This window comes from Podarcis tiliguerta, assembly GCF_965153285.1.
Source record: "Podarcis tiliguerta genome assembly, chromosome: 13".
In the NCBI taxonomy this organism is placed as follows: domain Eukaryota; kingdom Metazoa; phylum Chordata; class Lepidosauria; order Squamata; family Lacertidae; genus Podarcis; species Podarcis tiliguerta.
This window is the reverse complement of record NC_139546.1, coordinates 51,500,151-51,517,281: the sequence shown is the minus strand read 5'-3', so window position 1 is coordinate 51,517,281 and position 17,131 is coordinate 51,500,151. Positions and strand designations below refer to the sequence as shown.

The following is a 17,131-nucleotide window of genomic DNA, read 5'->3' as shown; positions in this document are numbered from 1 at the left end:
ATATGAATGAATTCCTATGCTCCACAAATAACCCAGAGATGCATTTTAAATAAAAGGGCACATTCTACTCATGTAAAAATATGCTGATTCCCAGACCGTCTGTGGGCCGGATTTAGAAGGCAATTGGGCTGGATCCGGCCCCCGGGCCTTAGGTTGCCTACCCCTGTTCTATACCGATAGCCTATATTGTCTAACTTGGTTTGTTGCTACGCTTTGAGCTTCTATTATTGCAGGATTGGGGCTAATGAAAAGCTCGTTTCCTTCAGTTATATTGATTGACTGCCTTCTCTAATTTTGTTCATACAATATTGATTTATTTTATCAGTTGTATCTCCACCATATGTTCTTTATTCCAGAATTGTGAAACAATACAGGCTATATACGTTGTTAGAACATTATTAGCCATGCTTAAGTTGGCCTGTGTATCATGGCCCAGGATCCAAGGCTGGCTGTGTTGGAGCCAGAAAAAGGATCTCTCCCTTCCCCGCAGCCGGAAAGCTCTAAATTTGGGCATGGCGGATGAGCGATGTTGACAGTTCAAAGATTGGGGGCGAGGAGTCCATAGCGAAAGTCTCCGTGGGGAAGGGCGACAGCAAACGGACCCATAGAGAGACAGAAAAAACAGGTAAAGAAAGTATTTTAATGTATTTTTAACCTTTGTTGAAAGCCGCCCAGAGTGGCTTGGGAAACCAAGCTAGATGGGCGGGGTACAAATAATATATTATTATTATTATTATTATTATTATTATTATTATTATTATTATTATTATTATTATTCTACCCCCTCTGGCCTGTAGATCCTCTACCCTAGGGTTACCAGACGTCCCCGTTTCCCGGGGACAGTCCCCGGATTTGAGAATAAGTCAATTCCATCCCAGGTATGTCCAGGTATGTCCCCGGATTTCATCTAATGTCCCCAGGAAACACAGCAGCGGCAGTCTCAGCAGCCCAGAAAAGTCCCCATATGATGGTGGCGCAAGGGCTCTAAGATGTGCTTCCGGGCTGCCTCCACCTTCCCTGACCCCAGAAACTAAGCTGTGAAGGGAGGCTTCATGCTGCCTATCGGAGCAGCCCCGATCCCAACTCCTACTTGCGTGCAAGCAGGAGTGGGCAGGGATTGTTAGAATCCCTGCTCCGTGACTGCAGTCATGGGATTGTTGTCTTTCACATATGTTTTGACTCCACAGAGTGGGAAGTGACGGAGACAGGATGTTTGTGTTACAGTGGTACCTCGGGTTACGGACGCTTCAGGTTACAAACGCTTCAGGTTACAGACTCCGCTAACCCAGAAATAGTACCTCGGGTTAAGAACTTTGCTTCAGGATGAGAACAGAAATCATGCGGTGGCAGCACAGCGGCAGCGGGAGGCCCCATTAGCTAAAGTGGTGCTTCAGGTTAAGAACAGTTTCAGGTTAAGAACGGACCTCCGGAACGAATTAAGTACGTAACCAGAGGTACCACTGTACTGTGTTCCGTGAATAATAATAATAATAATAATAATAATAATAATAATAATAATAAAATTTTATTTATACCCCGCCCTCCCAAGCCAAGTCTGGGCTCAGGGTGGCTAACAACCAATAATAAAAACAAGTTGATTGAAATACAACTTAAAAACAAGATTAAAATACAACATTAAAACATTAAAATGCAGCCTCTTCACAGGAGGAGAAAGGAAAAAAGAAAGAGGGGGAGGGAATCAAATTGATTCCAAGCCAAAGGCCGGGCGGAACAACTCTGTCTTACAGTCCCTGCGGAAAGAAATCAGATCCTGCAGGGCCCTGGTCTCATGGGGCAGAGCGTTCCACCAGATCGGGGCCAGTGTTGAAAAGGCCCTGGCTCTGGTGAAATGGGACTATTGTCCTTTTTTCTTTCTCTTTGCTGTCTGACGCTAGAGAGAGAGGGAGCCATGTTGCAGTGCTCCGCGTGTGTTTATATGTAAATAAAGTAGATTAGCCAAAGTGCTGAGTTGCTGAGGTCTGTCACGCGAACTGCGAAGACTCTGCGGATCCCTAAGTGTGTCGGTTGGCATCAGTGGCGTAGCGTGGGTTGTCAGCACCCGGGGCAAGGCAAGTAATTTGCACCCCCTAACCCGGGGCAAGGCAAGTAATTTGTGCCCCCCCCGCTGCACTGTCCCTCCCCCAGATAGTCCCTCGCTCTCTCTCTGCACCGCATGCCTGGCACCCTCCCCTCCACAGTGGGCGGCGACCCGGCGGCTCGGATCGGATTCGCACAGCCAGCACTGCAGTGAGAGAGAGTGAGTGAGCCAGGTAGGGGCAGAGAGCTGCGAGTGCGAGCGCGGCCCCCCCCAGATGTTGCGCCCGGTGCGGCCGGGCCCTCCCTGCACCCCCACGCTATGCCACTGGTTGGCATCGGTCGCCGTGATGTTTGGGCTGAAGAAAGCTTTAGAAGCTCCCGAACGATTGGCCAGGAGGGAGAGAACATGCCAGTCGGGCATGTGCCTCTGCCAGGGGTCCTACTCGAGTGTAGGATGAGCTCCTGACAGGGATCAGTGGCGTCACAACGGGGTGGCAGGGGGGCTGGTGGTTGGCCCCGGGTTCCAAGTATATAAAGAACGGACATCCGGAATGGATTAAGTTCGTAAACGGAGGTACCCCTGCAGTGTCTGTTTTTAAACTTGCAGAGACCAGCAGTTTCAACAAGAAATCATCACATGCTCGCAGTTTGGGGCATGCAGGACAGGAAGGGAAGCGAAAAAAGTTCTGTTTCTCTTGCCTGCATGAGCATAGTTCCGCTTTTTTAATTTTTGCCTGCCTGATAGAGGTTCCTCATTTCTGAAATCATCTTGTAGGAGGTTTTATAGCCTTTCACTATAAAAGCAGCCCCCAGCGGCTAAATCGAGACTTCCAGCCTTTTCAGATGTATCTCACTGGAGCCCTGCGCGGTAAATAAATCGCAGCTTCCTCGTTGAACCCGTGTCTGCCTGGGAAAAATCCTGCAACAGCATGGGGTTGGGCTAGATGACCCCTGGGTCCCTTCTGGCTCGATGCTTCAACTCCCTTTGGGAAGCAATCCAAAAGGGCTGCCTGTCAGTCCTTTTGAGGAGATAACGATCCATTAGCCGGAGCCGTAGAAACATTGATTGGTTCCAAAAATCTGGACGCAGTCGGGAGAAACGGATCATTGTGTGTGTCCCCCCCCCCCACGTGCGTCCGGCTCGAGAATTTTATCTCCGCTTGTGGGATTTTTTCTGAAAGGGAAGTGTTGGGGGAGCGGAGTAAGGAAAAATTGCAGCGTTTGGGACTTCTGAGTTTGGAGAAAAAGGAGAGCGAAAGGGGACGTGAGAAGAGGTCTGTATAACATTTATATGCATGGGCATTCGAGGAAGCTGAACGTTGCCGATTCAGCGCAGAGTTGGACTGTGGAACTCCCTGCCACTGGAGGCAGTGGCGGCTTTAAAAGAGAATTAATGGAGAGGGCTATTGGTGGCTACTAGGCAGAATGCCTGTGCCCTGCCGCCAAGGCTTCTGAATCCAACCACAAGAGGGGAGAGCGGGTCTTGTGTTGGAATCCTGATCGCAGGTTTCCTACGATGGGCATCCGGTTGCCCACTGTGAGAACAGGATCCTGGACTCGATGGGCCACGGGCCTGATCCTGCAGAGTTCTTCTCGTGCTCTTACCTTCCAGACGACTCCTAGCAGGGTGAAAAATATCTGGGCCTGAAACAAATCCATTTGCTCGTATTGGAAAATCAAACCGGAGCATTCAGATTGCAGTCTGTTTTGTGTGTTTTCCCCGCCGCCAGGAAATATTCTGTAGCTCAGTTTTGTTTTCTCTTTAGAGCAGTAATTTTGTGCGTTGAATTTTGAGGTGTCTTCGCCAATTCTAGGGCACTAAATCAGTTTTTCCCCCCATTTGGAAATTTCAGTGCGTCGATATCAAACAATTGTGGTCATCAGTAGCCAATGTTTTCACTTAAATCTTAGCTCCGGGTTAATGCAAGGAAGCCAAAATTCGTGTCAAACCGGTTTTTCCGGCTGAAATAATGCAAATAATTAAAATGGATTGTGGTTGCGAACTCTTTGGAATCGCAGCCTATTTGGAAACGAATTTCAGTGAAATACATTTAATCTGATGGCTGCAGCAATTAACATCCTGCTTTTCCTTTTGGGGCCGTTAAACCACCACCCAAAGCCCGATGCCTGTTTTATTTCGTTTTTAGAGAGAGCCTGTAGTAATGATTGAGGATGTGTTTTTTAATCTGTGTATTTTAAATCTGTGTGTCTGATGACGAGGAATTTCCCAATTTGAAGGCGGCGTTTTGGACTTTGCCTTGCCAATATCTGGCCTAAATCAACTGGGAGGGAGCTGGACAGAGTCTGGCTTGTGGGATCTATTGACTTTGAGGTGGGTTGGTTTGTTACTATAAACTCAGAGAAATCCACTACTGTACTTTGAAAGCATGGATGTAGCCAAGATTTATACGATGCCTTATGAGGAACGGCTATGATTTTTACGATGCCTTATGAGGAACGGCTAAGGGAGCTGGGCATGTTTAGCCTGGAGAAGAGGAGGTTAAGGGGTGATATGATAGCCATGTTCAAATATATGAAGGGATGTCACCTAGAGGAGGGAGAAAGGTTGTTTTCTGCTGCTCCAGAGAAGCGGACACGGAGCAATGGATACAAACTACAAGAAAGAAGATTCCACCTAAACCTTAGGAAGAACTTCCTGACAGTAAGAGCTGTTTGACAGTGGAATTTGCTGCCAAGGAGTGTGGTGGAGTCTCCTCCTTTGGAGGTCTTTAAGCAGAGGCTTGACAACCATATGTCAGGAGTGCTCTGACGGTGTTTCCTGCTTGGCAGGGGGTTGGACTCGATGGCCCTGGTGGTCTCTTCCAACTCTATCATTCTAGGATTCTATATATTGCAGGGGGCCTGATTTTTGCCTTCAAAATCCCATCCTTCTGCTTCCAGGTTTCTCATGCCCTCTCTGACCCCGAGTGATCAAGCGTCGCAAAGACACTAGATCCCCAAATATGGAGGACAAGGAGGAAGATCGGAACGGCGGAGGTACGTTTCTCTCTCCATCCTGTTTCTCTGTCTTTCGCAAACACTCATCTTGTGTATTTCACCATATTTCTTACCCCGTATGCGCCCAAGCGACGGTGCCACATAAAAACCCATTCCACTTCTGTAAGAAATCAATCTTATTTTTATGTGGCGGCCCCTTTGGAACTCCCTGCCAATTGATATCAGGTGGGAACTTGATCGGCGCCTGCGAAAAATATTCTTAACCAGGAAAACATACCCAGGAGTTTAGAAAGTGGAAGCAACGCCAAAACAGGTCCAAAAACAGCGTATATATATGTATATGTGTGTGTGTGTATAAAACACAGGTTAATACAGTGGTACCTCAGGTTACATATGCTTCAGGTTACATACGCTTCAGGTCAAAGACTCCGCTAACCCAGAAATAGTACCTCGGGTTAAGAACTTTGCTTCAGGATGAGAACAGAAATCGTGCGGTGGCAGCAGGAGGCCCCATTAGCTAAAGTGGTGCTTCAGGTTAAGAACAGTTTCAGGTTAAGAACGGACCTCCGGAACGAATTAAGTTCCTAACCTGAGATAAAGGACCCCTGACCATTAGGTCCAGTTGTGGCTGACTCTGGGGTTGCGGCGCTCATCTCGCTTTACTGGCCGAGGGAGCCGGCGTACAGCTTCTGGGTCATGTGGCCAGCAGGACTAAGCCGCTTCTGGCGAACCAGAGCAGCGCACGGAAACGCCGTTTACCTTCCCGCTGGAGTGGTACCTATTTATCTACTTGCACTTTGACATGCTTTTGAACTGCTAGGTTGGCAGGAGCAGGGACTGAGCAACGGGAGCTCACCCCGTCATTGCGGGGATTCGAACCGCCGACCTTCTGATTGGCAAGTCCCATTAGCTAAAGTGGTGCATCAGGTTAAGAACAGTTTCAGGTTAAGAACAGACCTCCAGAACGAATTAAGTACTTAACCTGAGGTACCGCTGTATATAAAAAAGAAAAACAGTGCCATCTATAAACCAATTCCGTATATAAAAACAACACTCACATTTAAAAACAATTCAAGATTTCGTTTCAGTACTGGGATAAAGATCCCCTTTTTAAAGCCTTGTTGGCAAAGATGCAGGAATCTCCTTCTGCGTAGGATCTTAGACTGAGGCTGGATCTACACCGATCTGGAAAAAAACGCATTAAAAAAGAGCGCTCAATGCAATTTCTCGTCGACATCTCTGCTCTATAGTGCCCTCTGCTGGCACATTGAGGAGCCTGCCATTTACAATTCCAATGCTAGGCTCCTTCAACACATTGGCGATTCGCCCAAAGTTAACCCTTTAGGGCCAGGCGACGGCTCTTTTTGCTGCTGAGCTAAATGCTGTCCGAAAGCGAAAGCGTTGCCTATAACACATTTTAAATATTTTAATTGACCGGTGTAGATTAGCCCAGAGGTCAGATGGTCACCTGTAAGGGATTCTTCCGCTGCAATTTCTGCATGGCCTGGGGTTCAGTTAGATGACCTGTGGGGGTCCCATCCAACTCTGAAATACTTGGACAGGGGTCAGCAAACTTTTTCAGCAGGGGTCCAGTCCACCGTCCCTCAGACCTTGTGGTGGGCCGGACTATATTTTTTTGCGGGGGAAATTAACGAATTCCTATGCCCCACACATAACCCAGAGATGCATTTTAAATAAAAGGGCATATTCTACTCATGTAAAAACACCCTGATTCCTGGACCGTCCGCAGGCCGGACTGAGAAGGCGATTGGGCCAGATCTGGCCCCCGGGGAATTAGTTTGCCAACCTATGTTCTTTGTTGTTGTTGAGTCGTTTAGTCGTGTCCGCCTCTTCGTGACCCCCTGGACCAGAGCACGCCAGGCACTCCTGTCTTCCACTGCCTCCTGCAGTTTGGTCAAACTCATGCTGGTCGCTTCAAGAACACTGTCCCACCATCTCATCCTCTGTCGTCCCCTTCTCCTTGTGCCCTCCATCTTTCCCAACATCAGGGTCTTTTCCAGGGAGTCTTCTCTTCTCATGAGGTGGCCAAAGTCTTGGAGCCTCAGCTTCACAATCTGTCCTTCCAGTGAGCACTCAGGGCTGATTTCCTTCAGAATGGAGAGGTTGGATCTTCTTGCAGTTCATGGGACTCTCAAGAGTCTCCTCCAGCACCGCAAGCGGACAAGGTGGTAAGGCAGGAAAAGGCTGAAAAAGCTTCTTTATCCCTGCAGAATTCGGCCTGCGCCCCTCGGACTCCTGGGGACGGCGCGTCTGCCCTGGCCACCGCCTGGTGTTCAGCCTGCTGGGACTCATCTGCGTCTTCACCATTGCCGTCGCCATGTTCGGCTTAACGGGTGAGTAGTGGCTCAGCGGGTGAGATATCCGGCTCCTCGGGTGCGGGTGTGGCAATGAGGGGTAAAGATAAAGGTAAAGGGACCCCTGACCGTTAGGTCCAGTCGTGGCCGACTCTGGGGTTGCGGCGCTCATCTCGCTTTATTGGCTAAGGGAGCCGGCCTACAGCTTCCAGGTCATGTGGCCAGCAGGACTAAGCCGCTAATGGCGAACCAGAGCAGCGCACGGAAACACCGTTTACCTTCCCGCCAGAGCGGTACCAAGCAATGGGAGCTCACCCCGTCATTGCGGGGATTCGAACTGCTGACCTTCTGATCGGCAAGTCCTAGGCTCTGTGCCACCAGTGCCACCAGTGCCACCCATCACCCTGGCAAAAGGGTACCCCCTGGCAAAAGGGGGACCCCCCATTCGACAGCCAGGTGTAGAGTCCACGATTGTGGGGTGGCAAACTCAGAAGAACGCAACCATTTAGGTGTCAGGTAAATTATGTTGGAAATGTTAGGTGAAGGAAGGGAACGTCCTACATATGTGGTGGCCCTGTGTTAAGGTTAAGGCTTTCTGGGATATTATCTACAATGAATTAAAAAAGATACTAAAATATAATTTCTGCAAAAAACCAGGCATTCTTATTAGGGCTAATTGATGGAGAAATGTATAAAAAAGATGTAAATCTATTTATGTATGCCACAACGGCAGCGAGAATCCTCCTGGCTCGAAGGTGGAAGCAGCGAAAACTCCCTACATTGGAAGACTGGAGAATAAAAATGGTAGAATTTGTGGAGTTGACGAAGCTGACGGGGAGAATTAGGAAGAAAAATATCAAAAGGACCGGAGCAAATTTATTCGTTACCTGAAAGAAAATTGAACTCATTTAAAAACGTTTGTAGCGTTAACGTGAAATGTTTTGTACAGTGAATTTAAGATGCTGATTTATAAATAAGAATGTGATTTCTTAAGGTGATTATAGATAAAGAAGTGATTATGGGAATGCGAAAGATATGTTATAGACTATAGGGATGTCAGAAAGAGAGATAGAAGTCAAAGCTCACTTTGAGCAAATAATATGTTGCGAATATGTATACTGAATTAAATGAAATATGGAAAAATTTAATAAAAAATATGTTAAAAAAAAGAGAACACAACCATTTAGGACCAGTCTACCTTTCAGATTGACTGACACCCCCCCACCTGCCCCCCCCAGCCGCTTTGATTGGTGGGCTTATTAAATTCATCTACCACCCTTTGTCAGAACATATTGGATTCTTATTAGTGAAAAATTAATTAAAAATATTTTTAAAAAGCAAAAGGCGCCTAGAAGAATGGGAGTTTTGAACTTTGCTCCCTCTCCCCAGGTCGGAAATCTGTCGGTGAATTGAAAGGAATGGAGGAGACTTTGAAAAGCATCAACCGCACGGTCTCGGCGGAGATCACCGCTCTGAAAAAGAAGGGTGAGAAGCAGATCTTCTTCCCAAGTGTAAGGTAAAGGTAAAGGGACCCCTGACCATTAGGTCCAGTCGTGACCGACTCTGGGGTTGCGGCGCTCATCTCGCTTTATTGGCCGAGGGAGCCGGCATACAGCTTCCGGGTCATGTGGCCAGCAGGACTAAGCCGCTTCTGGCGAACCAGAGCAGCGCACGGAAATGCCGTTTACCTTCCTGCCGGAGTGGTACCTATTTATCTACTTGCACTCTGAGGTGCTTTCGAACTGCTAGGTTGGCAGGAGCAGGGACTGAGCAACAGGAGCTCACCCCGTCGCAGGGATTTGAATCACCGACCTTCTGATCGGCAAGACCTAATGGTCAGGGGTCCCTTTACCTTTACCTAATCCTCATGTTATACCCCCCAAACTACATCACTCATACATCACGGTTACATCATGAAAAGGGGAGGTCTGGTGGCTGTAATCTGAGCATCCTGGACCCTGCCCCATGGTTCCCCTTGCCCTCCACCAAACACCCATCAAGTGTAACAAAAAATATATCTACATTTCCCTGTTTCCCAGCCAAGTTAATCCCACCCTTTTGTCTTCATCTGGGTTTGTTCTTTCTGGAATGGCTACCTGTCTGGCACTCAGGTATCAGGATGCCAGGGATTATCACTCAGGCAGAGGGGCTGCTGAGGAGCTGAGCTCACCTGTCTAGATGAATTTCTGAAGTTTTCCCAGTGAGCCAGTACAGAGATCCATTGATCAGTGAATTCTTACATTTGGTATCGTGCAGCAAAGGCCCTTTGAATAGACAGGAAGAAACTGCGATGAAGTGTTTTGCGGGGACAAATCACAAAAGTCACAAAAGCGATTGTGCTGGTTTTGGTAGTGGGCTGCATGTGAAGGATATCTGCTGGAGGGGCAAACAACCCCCCCCCCGACCTATACATAAATTCCTGCAACATCCCCAAACCATTTCCCCGAACCTCACCTCTTTCTGCTGGTTCCAGAGGCAGAGGATTTGAAGCAGCTGGTGAAAATTGAAGATATGGTACAAAACCTGACCGAAGAGGCAAAGGAAGGTACGTCCACACGGAAGCAGCTGTGAGACAGATGTAGGGATTTCCCCCCCCCTGTGTGAGAGGAGGTGGTGGTTGTACCTGGATTCAGGGCAGGCTGTACTTTTTAGTTATTAATTTAGGTTAATAACGCTTCCCTTTTTTAAAGGGAAATTCCCTTATTCCGAATAGGATTCCTCGCAAGAAAAGGGAAAAGTTGACAGCTATGTTAAAAAGCAATGACGCCATAACAAAATTAAAACCATGTGAGAAAACAGATCTTTAAAATACAGAATTATACCCAACAAAAAGGAGACTAGGTTTTTTGGGGGTGGGGGGTGGGGAATACTTTTAAACATTTTTTTTCCAATTCATTATGGATTATTTTCATTTTCAATTTGATTATGTGTTTTGTGATTTTATGCTGCGAACCGCCCTGAGACCTGTGGATATAGGGCAGTATAATAATAATAATAATAATAATAATAATAATAATAATAATAATAAATTATATCCCTCATTTTCCCATGCCTGAGGTAGTCATTGCCTACAAAAAGTATACAGAATATGAAAAGCTAAAAACACATAAGAGATAAGGGTTAAAAAGCAATTAAGCCGTAACAGAATTAAAACCATGTGAGAGAACAGATCTATTAAACTACAAGTAACAAAAACAGCATAGCCCATTTAAAAGCCCTTTGCGTAGAAATCGGTCAGTCCTTGAAGATTTGTTGGGGGGGGGGCTCAAGAAGAATCATATTGAATGACCCTCATTTCCCTTTGTTCTGATCCAGTGAAGACCCAGTTCCAGGAACAGATCTCTAAACTGCAGACCAGCATGCGGACCCAGAATTGCGAAGTGGAGAGCATTAAAAGCAACAAGACAGGTCAGGAATTAATTGGGGAGCAGCACTCAAGCGTCTGTCTGGAAAAGTGGGGTGCATAACTGTGGAAAGGTGGCTCTTGCAATGGTCCGGTCCTGAATTTGCCTGGTCCTGAATGGGGCAACTGTGCCCCCCAGAGGACCAGGTGCTCAGCCTGGGAGTCATTTTGGACTCACCGCTGTCCATGGAGGCGCAGGTCAGTTCTGTGTCCAGGGCAGCTGTCTGCCAGCTCCCATCTGGTGCGCAGGATGAGACCCTCCCTGCCCACAGACTGTCTTGCCAGAGTGGTGCATGCTCTGGTTATCTCCCGCTTGTACTACTGCCATGCGCTCTATGTGGGGCTACCTTTGAAGGTGACCTGGAAACTGCAACTAATTCAGAATGCGGCAGCTAGACTGGGACTGGGAGACCACATAACACCGGTCTTGAAAGACCTACATTGGCTCCCAGGACGTTTCCAAGCACAATTCAAAGTGTTCGTGCCGACCTTGAAAGCCCTAAACGGCTCTGGAGGGCATGACTCGAACCTGTGGCTTCAAGTGGCAAGAAAGGAGATTCCGACTAAACATCGGGAAGAACTTTCCGGCAGTAAGAGCTGTTTGAAAGTGGAACGGTCTCCCTCTCTTTCCTTGGTGGTCATTTTAAGTAGAGGCTGGATGGCCATCTGTCAGGGATGCTTCAGCTGAGATGCTTACATTCCAGGTGGGCTGGACTAAATGAGCTTCAGTACAGTACATTGATTACTGCTTTCATTTCATGGTTTCGTTGGATAGTAAAATTCATGTTCAGTTGCTGTTTTTTTAAGGGGTTGTTTTTAAAAGTCTGGAACGGATTAATCCGTTTTGCATTACTTTCTATGGGAAAGGGTGCCTTGGTTTTGGAACACTTTGGTTTTGGAACGGGATTCCGGAACGGATTAAGTTCGAGAACCAAGGTACCACTGTATACGATTCTATGGTTCTGTAAAGTTTTTACCAGCTATCCCATAGGGGGAAACCACCGAAGGAATGCCGAGCAAATCCTCAAAGTGATCTTCACCTGCCGACTCTTTTTCGTAAGGCAGCGTGGATCAGAGTTTGACCTCTCTTTCATTCTTTAACCCCCCCCCCCAAGTGGGAAGCCACTGCTGCCTAAAAGGTTGGCTCCCATCTGGTCGCAGCTGCTACTGGCTCTCCAAAACGGACAAGTCTTGGGACGAAGCCAAGTTGGACTGCGAAGATAAAGATGCTCACCTGGTTATCATCACCAGCTACCTGGAGCAGGTAAGTTGGCCCGAACTCTAGGCGGGAGAAACACCTTTGAAGGTGACCCGGAAACTGCAACTAATCCAGAATGCGGCAGCTGGACTGGGGACGGGGAGCGGCCGCCGGGACCACATAACACCGGTCCTGAGAGATCTGCATTGGCTCCCAGTACGTTTCCGAGCACAATTCAAAGTGTTGGCGCTGACCTTGAAAGCCCTAAATGGCCTCAAAGGCCCAGTAGACCTGAAGGAGCGTCTCCACCCCGGACACCTGGGTCTAGCGCCGAGGGCCTTCTGGCGCTTCCCTTGCTGCGAGAAGTGAGGTGACAGGGAACCAGGCAGAGGGCCTTCTCGGTGGTGGCACCTGCCCTGTGGAACGCCCTCCCGTCAGATGTCAAGGAAATAAACAACTACAGCCATACCTCGGGTTGAATGTGCTTCGAGATGAGCGTGTTCGAGTTGCGCTCCGCGGCAACCTGGAAGTACCGGAGCACGTTACTTCCGGCTTTTGCCGCTTGTGCAGACGCTCAAAATGACGTCACGCGCAGAAGCGCCGAAACGTGACACGCGCAGACGTGTGGACACGGTTTACGTTTGCTTCTAGATGCGAACAGGGCTCCGGAACAGATCCCGTTCACATCTAGAGGTACCACAGATGTATCTGAAGACATCTGAAGGCAGCCCTGTTCAGGGCCGTTTTTAATTTAATTTAATTAATTTTAATTTTATTGTGTTTTCTGTTGGGAAACCCAGCCAGATGGGCAGGGTATAAATAAGAAATCATGTCTGAATTGTGCATTGCTTTGTAACGATTTGTTGGGTCTCTGGACCGTAATGAAGATTGATCGATTGATTATTACTGCTGCATTGGGACAAACAGCAAACCGTGGAAAAAGCAACCGACGATTGTTCCGATCCAACACGAAATCACACCGGTTTTTTCTGGGAAGCGCGGAAGGAATTATGGACGAGCCCTCAGAAATGCAATTAATAGCGCCAACTAAAACCGCAATCTGCCTCCGGTGACACAACTTTTTCCTTCTTTCCTCTCTCTCTCGCCAGCAATTTGTGGCCCAGCTCACAAAGCCCCGGAACACCTGGATCGGCCTGAGCATGGCTAACGGCGTCTGGAAGTGGGTGGACGGGACGGGCTACACCGTCCGCAGAATGTGAGTTTGACCTCCCTGCCCTCCTGGTGTCCACTCGCATTGCCCTTTTGTGAGGTTCCATATGCTGGGCATATAATTCAAGATCTGTAAATGCGAGGTTGTTCCGTACAGTTCTGTTACCTCCAACCAAAAATCTTTCAATATAGGGCAATGAAAAAACATATATTTTAGAGAAGCATTTTCCCTATTGCATCTCCAGCAGTTCAATACCTTAGATAGCCCTTTTTAAAAACAAACATAATGGGGTCCGGGGGACACGGGTGGCGCTGTGGTCTAAACTACAGAGCCTAGGACTTGCTGATCAGAAAGTCGGCGGTTCGAATCCCCGCAATGACGGGGTGAGCTCCCGTTGCTCGGTCCCTGCTCCTGCCAACCTAGCAGTTCGAAAGCACGTCAAAGTGCAAGTAGATAAATAGGTACCGCTCCAGCGGGAAGGTAAACGGCGTTTCCGTGCGCTGCTCTGGTTCGCCAGAAGCGGCTTAGTCATGCTGGACACATGATCCGGAAGCTGTACGCCGGCTCCCTCGGCCAGTAAAGCGAGATGAGCGCCGCAACCCCAGAGTCGGCCACGACTGGACCTAACGGTCAGGGGTACCTTTACCTTTAATGGGGTCCAGTATATTCCAAATATTATTTTCTGTTGTATGTGGCTCTCTGAGCTGATCTGAACTCTCGCAGGAGCATTCAAGGCGCATGACGGTTTTGCTCGGGCTGCCATTTTCCCTTTTCTTGCTCTTGTTGTAAACAAAAACTGCCCTTTTCCCTTATGGGGTATCCAAGAGCCCATATAGAGTCCTTACATAGGTTCCCTATTGGTAGGAGAAGATAACAGAGGCCAAGCAGAGAATATTGAGAAGCAAAGCAGCTAGTAAGACTGATCTTTATTGATCTGTTGCAACTGGGTCCTCGCTCACCACACAGAGGAGGGAGGAGGAGGAACCTAGAATAATGGCGCGCAAGGCCTTATAAAGACTTTTGAAATTGCCACCCTGTAGATCAAGACCACCCCCAGAAACATCATACACACATCACAGAAAAGGCGGTCTACAGCAGAAATCTGAGTGCTTTGTTTACCTCCTGTCTGCCAGGTTACCTGTCAATGCTTACTTGATTGGATTGCCTGGGGAGCCTGGCCAGTCTTTTGTAATGACAAATACTTAGTTCCTGGGCCAGGTCACAGGCTCACACCCTATTCATATCTTAAATGTGCCCTTAAGACAGGATTTGTGAGGAAAGAGACAATGGGGAGGTTTCCCACTTTGATCTTGCAGAGAAAACATTTGCTCCGTTTGGGAATCAAAATGGTTCAAGGTTGGTCTTCCTGTGCTGATCTATGTACAAGGTTGGTTGGTACATTGATGAACATTTAATATATACAGTGGTGCCTCGCAAGACGAAATTAATTCGTTCTGCGAGTCTCTTCGTCTAGCGGTTTTTTCGTCTTGCGAAGCAACCCTATTAGCGGCTTAGCGGCTTAGCGTTATTAGCGGTTTAGCGGCTATTAGTGGCTATTAAAGGCTTAATGGATTAGCGGATTAGCTGCTAAAAGGCTATTAGCGGTTTAGCGGCTTAGAAAAAGGGGTTGGGGAGCGAAAAAAAATCTCAAGACTCGCAAGACATTTTCGTCTTGCGAAGCAAGCCCATAGGGAAATTCGTCCTGCGAAGGGCATCAAAAAACGGAAACCCCTTTCGTCTAGCGGGTTTTCCGTCTTGCGAGGCATTCGTCTTGCGGGCCACCACTGTATCTAAATTCCTATCACGCTCTCTCTCTCGTTGCAGAGACTGGCGGCTTGGGCAACCGGAAACCTTTTCCATCGAAATGCCCTACCACCTGGCCCACTGTGCCCATCTCTACCGCGACGGGCTATGGAGCAGCGAGAACTGTAACCGCCGCTACAACTGGGTCTGCGAGATGAACGGCTGAGTCGCCGGGACAGAGAGCGCCCAGCATGGAGGCCACGGAGTTTGCCAGGCCGCTCGGCCTCTTCCAAAGCAAATAAACAGAACCATTTCGCAAAGAAAGGGGGCACCTTGTCATCATTGTCTATTTCCGGAACGTTTCTCACGGTTTTTACCGGTATTTTTATCGCTTTGTCCTTTTGGCAAACCTCGTCGACCTTAATAAATAATAATAATCAATTTTTATTTATACCCCGCCCTTCCCGGTTCAAAAACCGGGCTCCGGGCGGCTAACAACAAATTTTAAACTCTTAAGTGTAAAAGAAGCGTAAAATACAGTATAAAAACATGACTTTGAAGTACAGTGGTACCTTGGTTCTCAAACAAATTGGAACCCAAACACTGCAGACCCGGAAGTAAGTGTTCCAGTTTGCGAACCTTTTTCGGAAGCCGAACATACTCCGTTTTAACTGTTATGCTTGTTTTGAGTGTTATGCTGAGGTCTGTCCGTTTTTGCTATTTATTTTGTGTTTGTGTTTTTGCGCCTCTTTTTTCTTTTGTGACTGTGTGGAACCCAGTTCAGCTACCGACTGATTGACTGTGTGACTGCAGTACATTGTGTATTTCTTTCATTTTATGCATCAATGGTCTCGTTGAATAGTAAAATCCATGTGAAACTGCTGTTTTAGGGGTTGTTTTTAGAAGTCTGGAACGGATTAATCCGTTTTGCATAGCTTTCTATGGGAAAGCGCGCCTCAGTTTTGGAACGCTTTGGTTTTGGAACGGACTTCCGGAAAGGATTAAGTTTGAGAACCACGGTACCACTGTAGTTGTTTTGCAGCTAAGCGTTATATTCTTATTCTTAATTATTTTGGTAATGTTTAAAACGTTTTTCTTTCATGATAATTTTATTGATTTGGTAACAAGCTTTGAGTTTGTTTGTTTGTTTTTACAATTAGGCAGTGCAGTCACAGCGTAGATTAGACCAACCTTTTTCAGGACCATTCCCCACCTACGCATCTCTAAAATCCTGACACTCCCAGAATTCCTTGGGGGGGAGCCATGCCAGTTCAACACCGCTTCCCGGGGGACCCTGGGAATTGTAGTTCCATGGGGGGGGGGGGGAAATACAAGTCTCCTCACCACACTCAGCCCCAGTGACCAAACTACGTTTCCCAGGACTCTTTACGGGCGAAAACTGTTTAAAATGGTATGATGAACAGGATAGGGGACTGGGGTTTGGCCCAATCTTACCACGATGACCCGTATTACTGTGAAGACAACGGCGGCAGCCTAAAAACCTTTGGCGTACTGCAAGAAGGGGAAAGGTGGAATGTTGCAAACCTGTACAGTGGTGCCCCGCAAGACAAATGCCTCGCAAGACGGAAAACCCGCTAGACGAAAGGGTTTTCCGTTTTTCAATGCGCTTCGCAGGACGAATTTCTCTATGGGCTTGCGTCGCAAGACGAATATGTCTTGCGAGTCTTGAGATTTTTTTTCGCTCCCCACCCCCTTTTTCTAAGGCGCTAAACTGCTAATAGCCCTTTAGCAGCTAATCCGCTAATCCCTTAAACCTTTAATAGCCGCTGTCAGGGGTTCAGGAGCAGAGGCACAGGAGAGGGAGGAAATGGAGAGCGAGGGGGAGGAGTCCGAAGGAAATGCCAGCGATGACAGCAATCCGAGTTCTCTGAGTCTTTCCAGTGACTCGGAGGATTCACAGAAAGGGGCCCCCATAGTCAGGGCAAGAGGAGTGCCCAGGGGGACACCTCGGGAAGAAGGGGCCAGAGGGGACTCAGAGAGCAGCAGCTGGAAATCAGGACCAGCGTCCCCCCCAGAGTGCAGTAGGGGGGAGGAGTCCCAGGCATCGGGATCAGGTGGCGCGCGGGCAGGGGGAGAACATGAGGCAGGAGTGACCACACCCCCGTCAGGGAGCGAGGAAACGGTCATCAGGAAAGTTAAACGCGCGCGCGCGCCAAGTTCAAATGTACAGGAGGGCGGCACGGTGGGCAGCCCGGGTAGAGAGCCAAGTCCTAAAGCCCGCCGAAGAGAGTGGGAGGAGTCAGAGGGGTCAACGTCTGCGTCGGAAGAGTCCAGGAGGGAGGAGA

General features: G+C 48.1%; 1 protein-coding gene across 3 annotated transcripts; it reads left to right on the top strand.

Annotated features, from left to right (window-relative positions):
- Nucleotides 1–496: 496 nt before the first annotated feature.
- Nucleotides 497–15,149, top strand: LOC310663123 (asialoglycoprotein receptor 1-like). 3 transcript variants are annotated; one of them, XM_083410758.1, is made up of 9 exons: nucleotides 497–625; nucleotides 4,939–5,034; nucleotides 7,227–7,349; nucleotides 8,700–8,795; nucleotides 9,784–9,855; nucleotides 10,626–10,718; nucleotides 11,829–11,977; nucleotides 13,021–13,127; nucleotides 14,907–15,149. In XM_083410758.1, the coding sequence occupies exons 2-9, from the start codon at nucleotides 5,001–5,003 to the stop codon at nucleotides 15,049–15,051; spliced, it is 819 nt and encodes a 272-aa protein (XP_083266884.1). In that variant the 5' UTR covers nucleotides 497–625; nucleotides 4,939–5,000; the 3' UTR covers nucleotides 15,052–15,149. The 3 variants fall into 3 exon arrangements, with proteins under 3 accessions (XP_083266884.1, XP_083266886.1, XP_083266885.1); XM_083410760.1 differs by having other exon boundaries at nucleotides 556–634; XM_083410759.1 differs by lacking the exon at nucleotides 497–625 and adding an exon at nucleotides 2,826–3,311.
- Nucleotides 15,150–17,131: the final 1,982 nt, after the last annotated feature.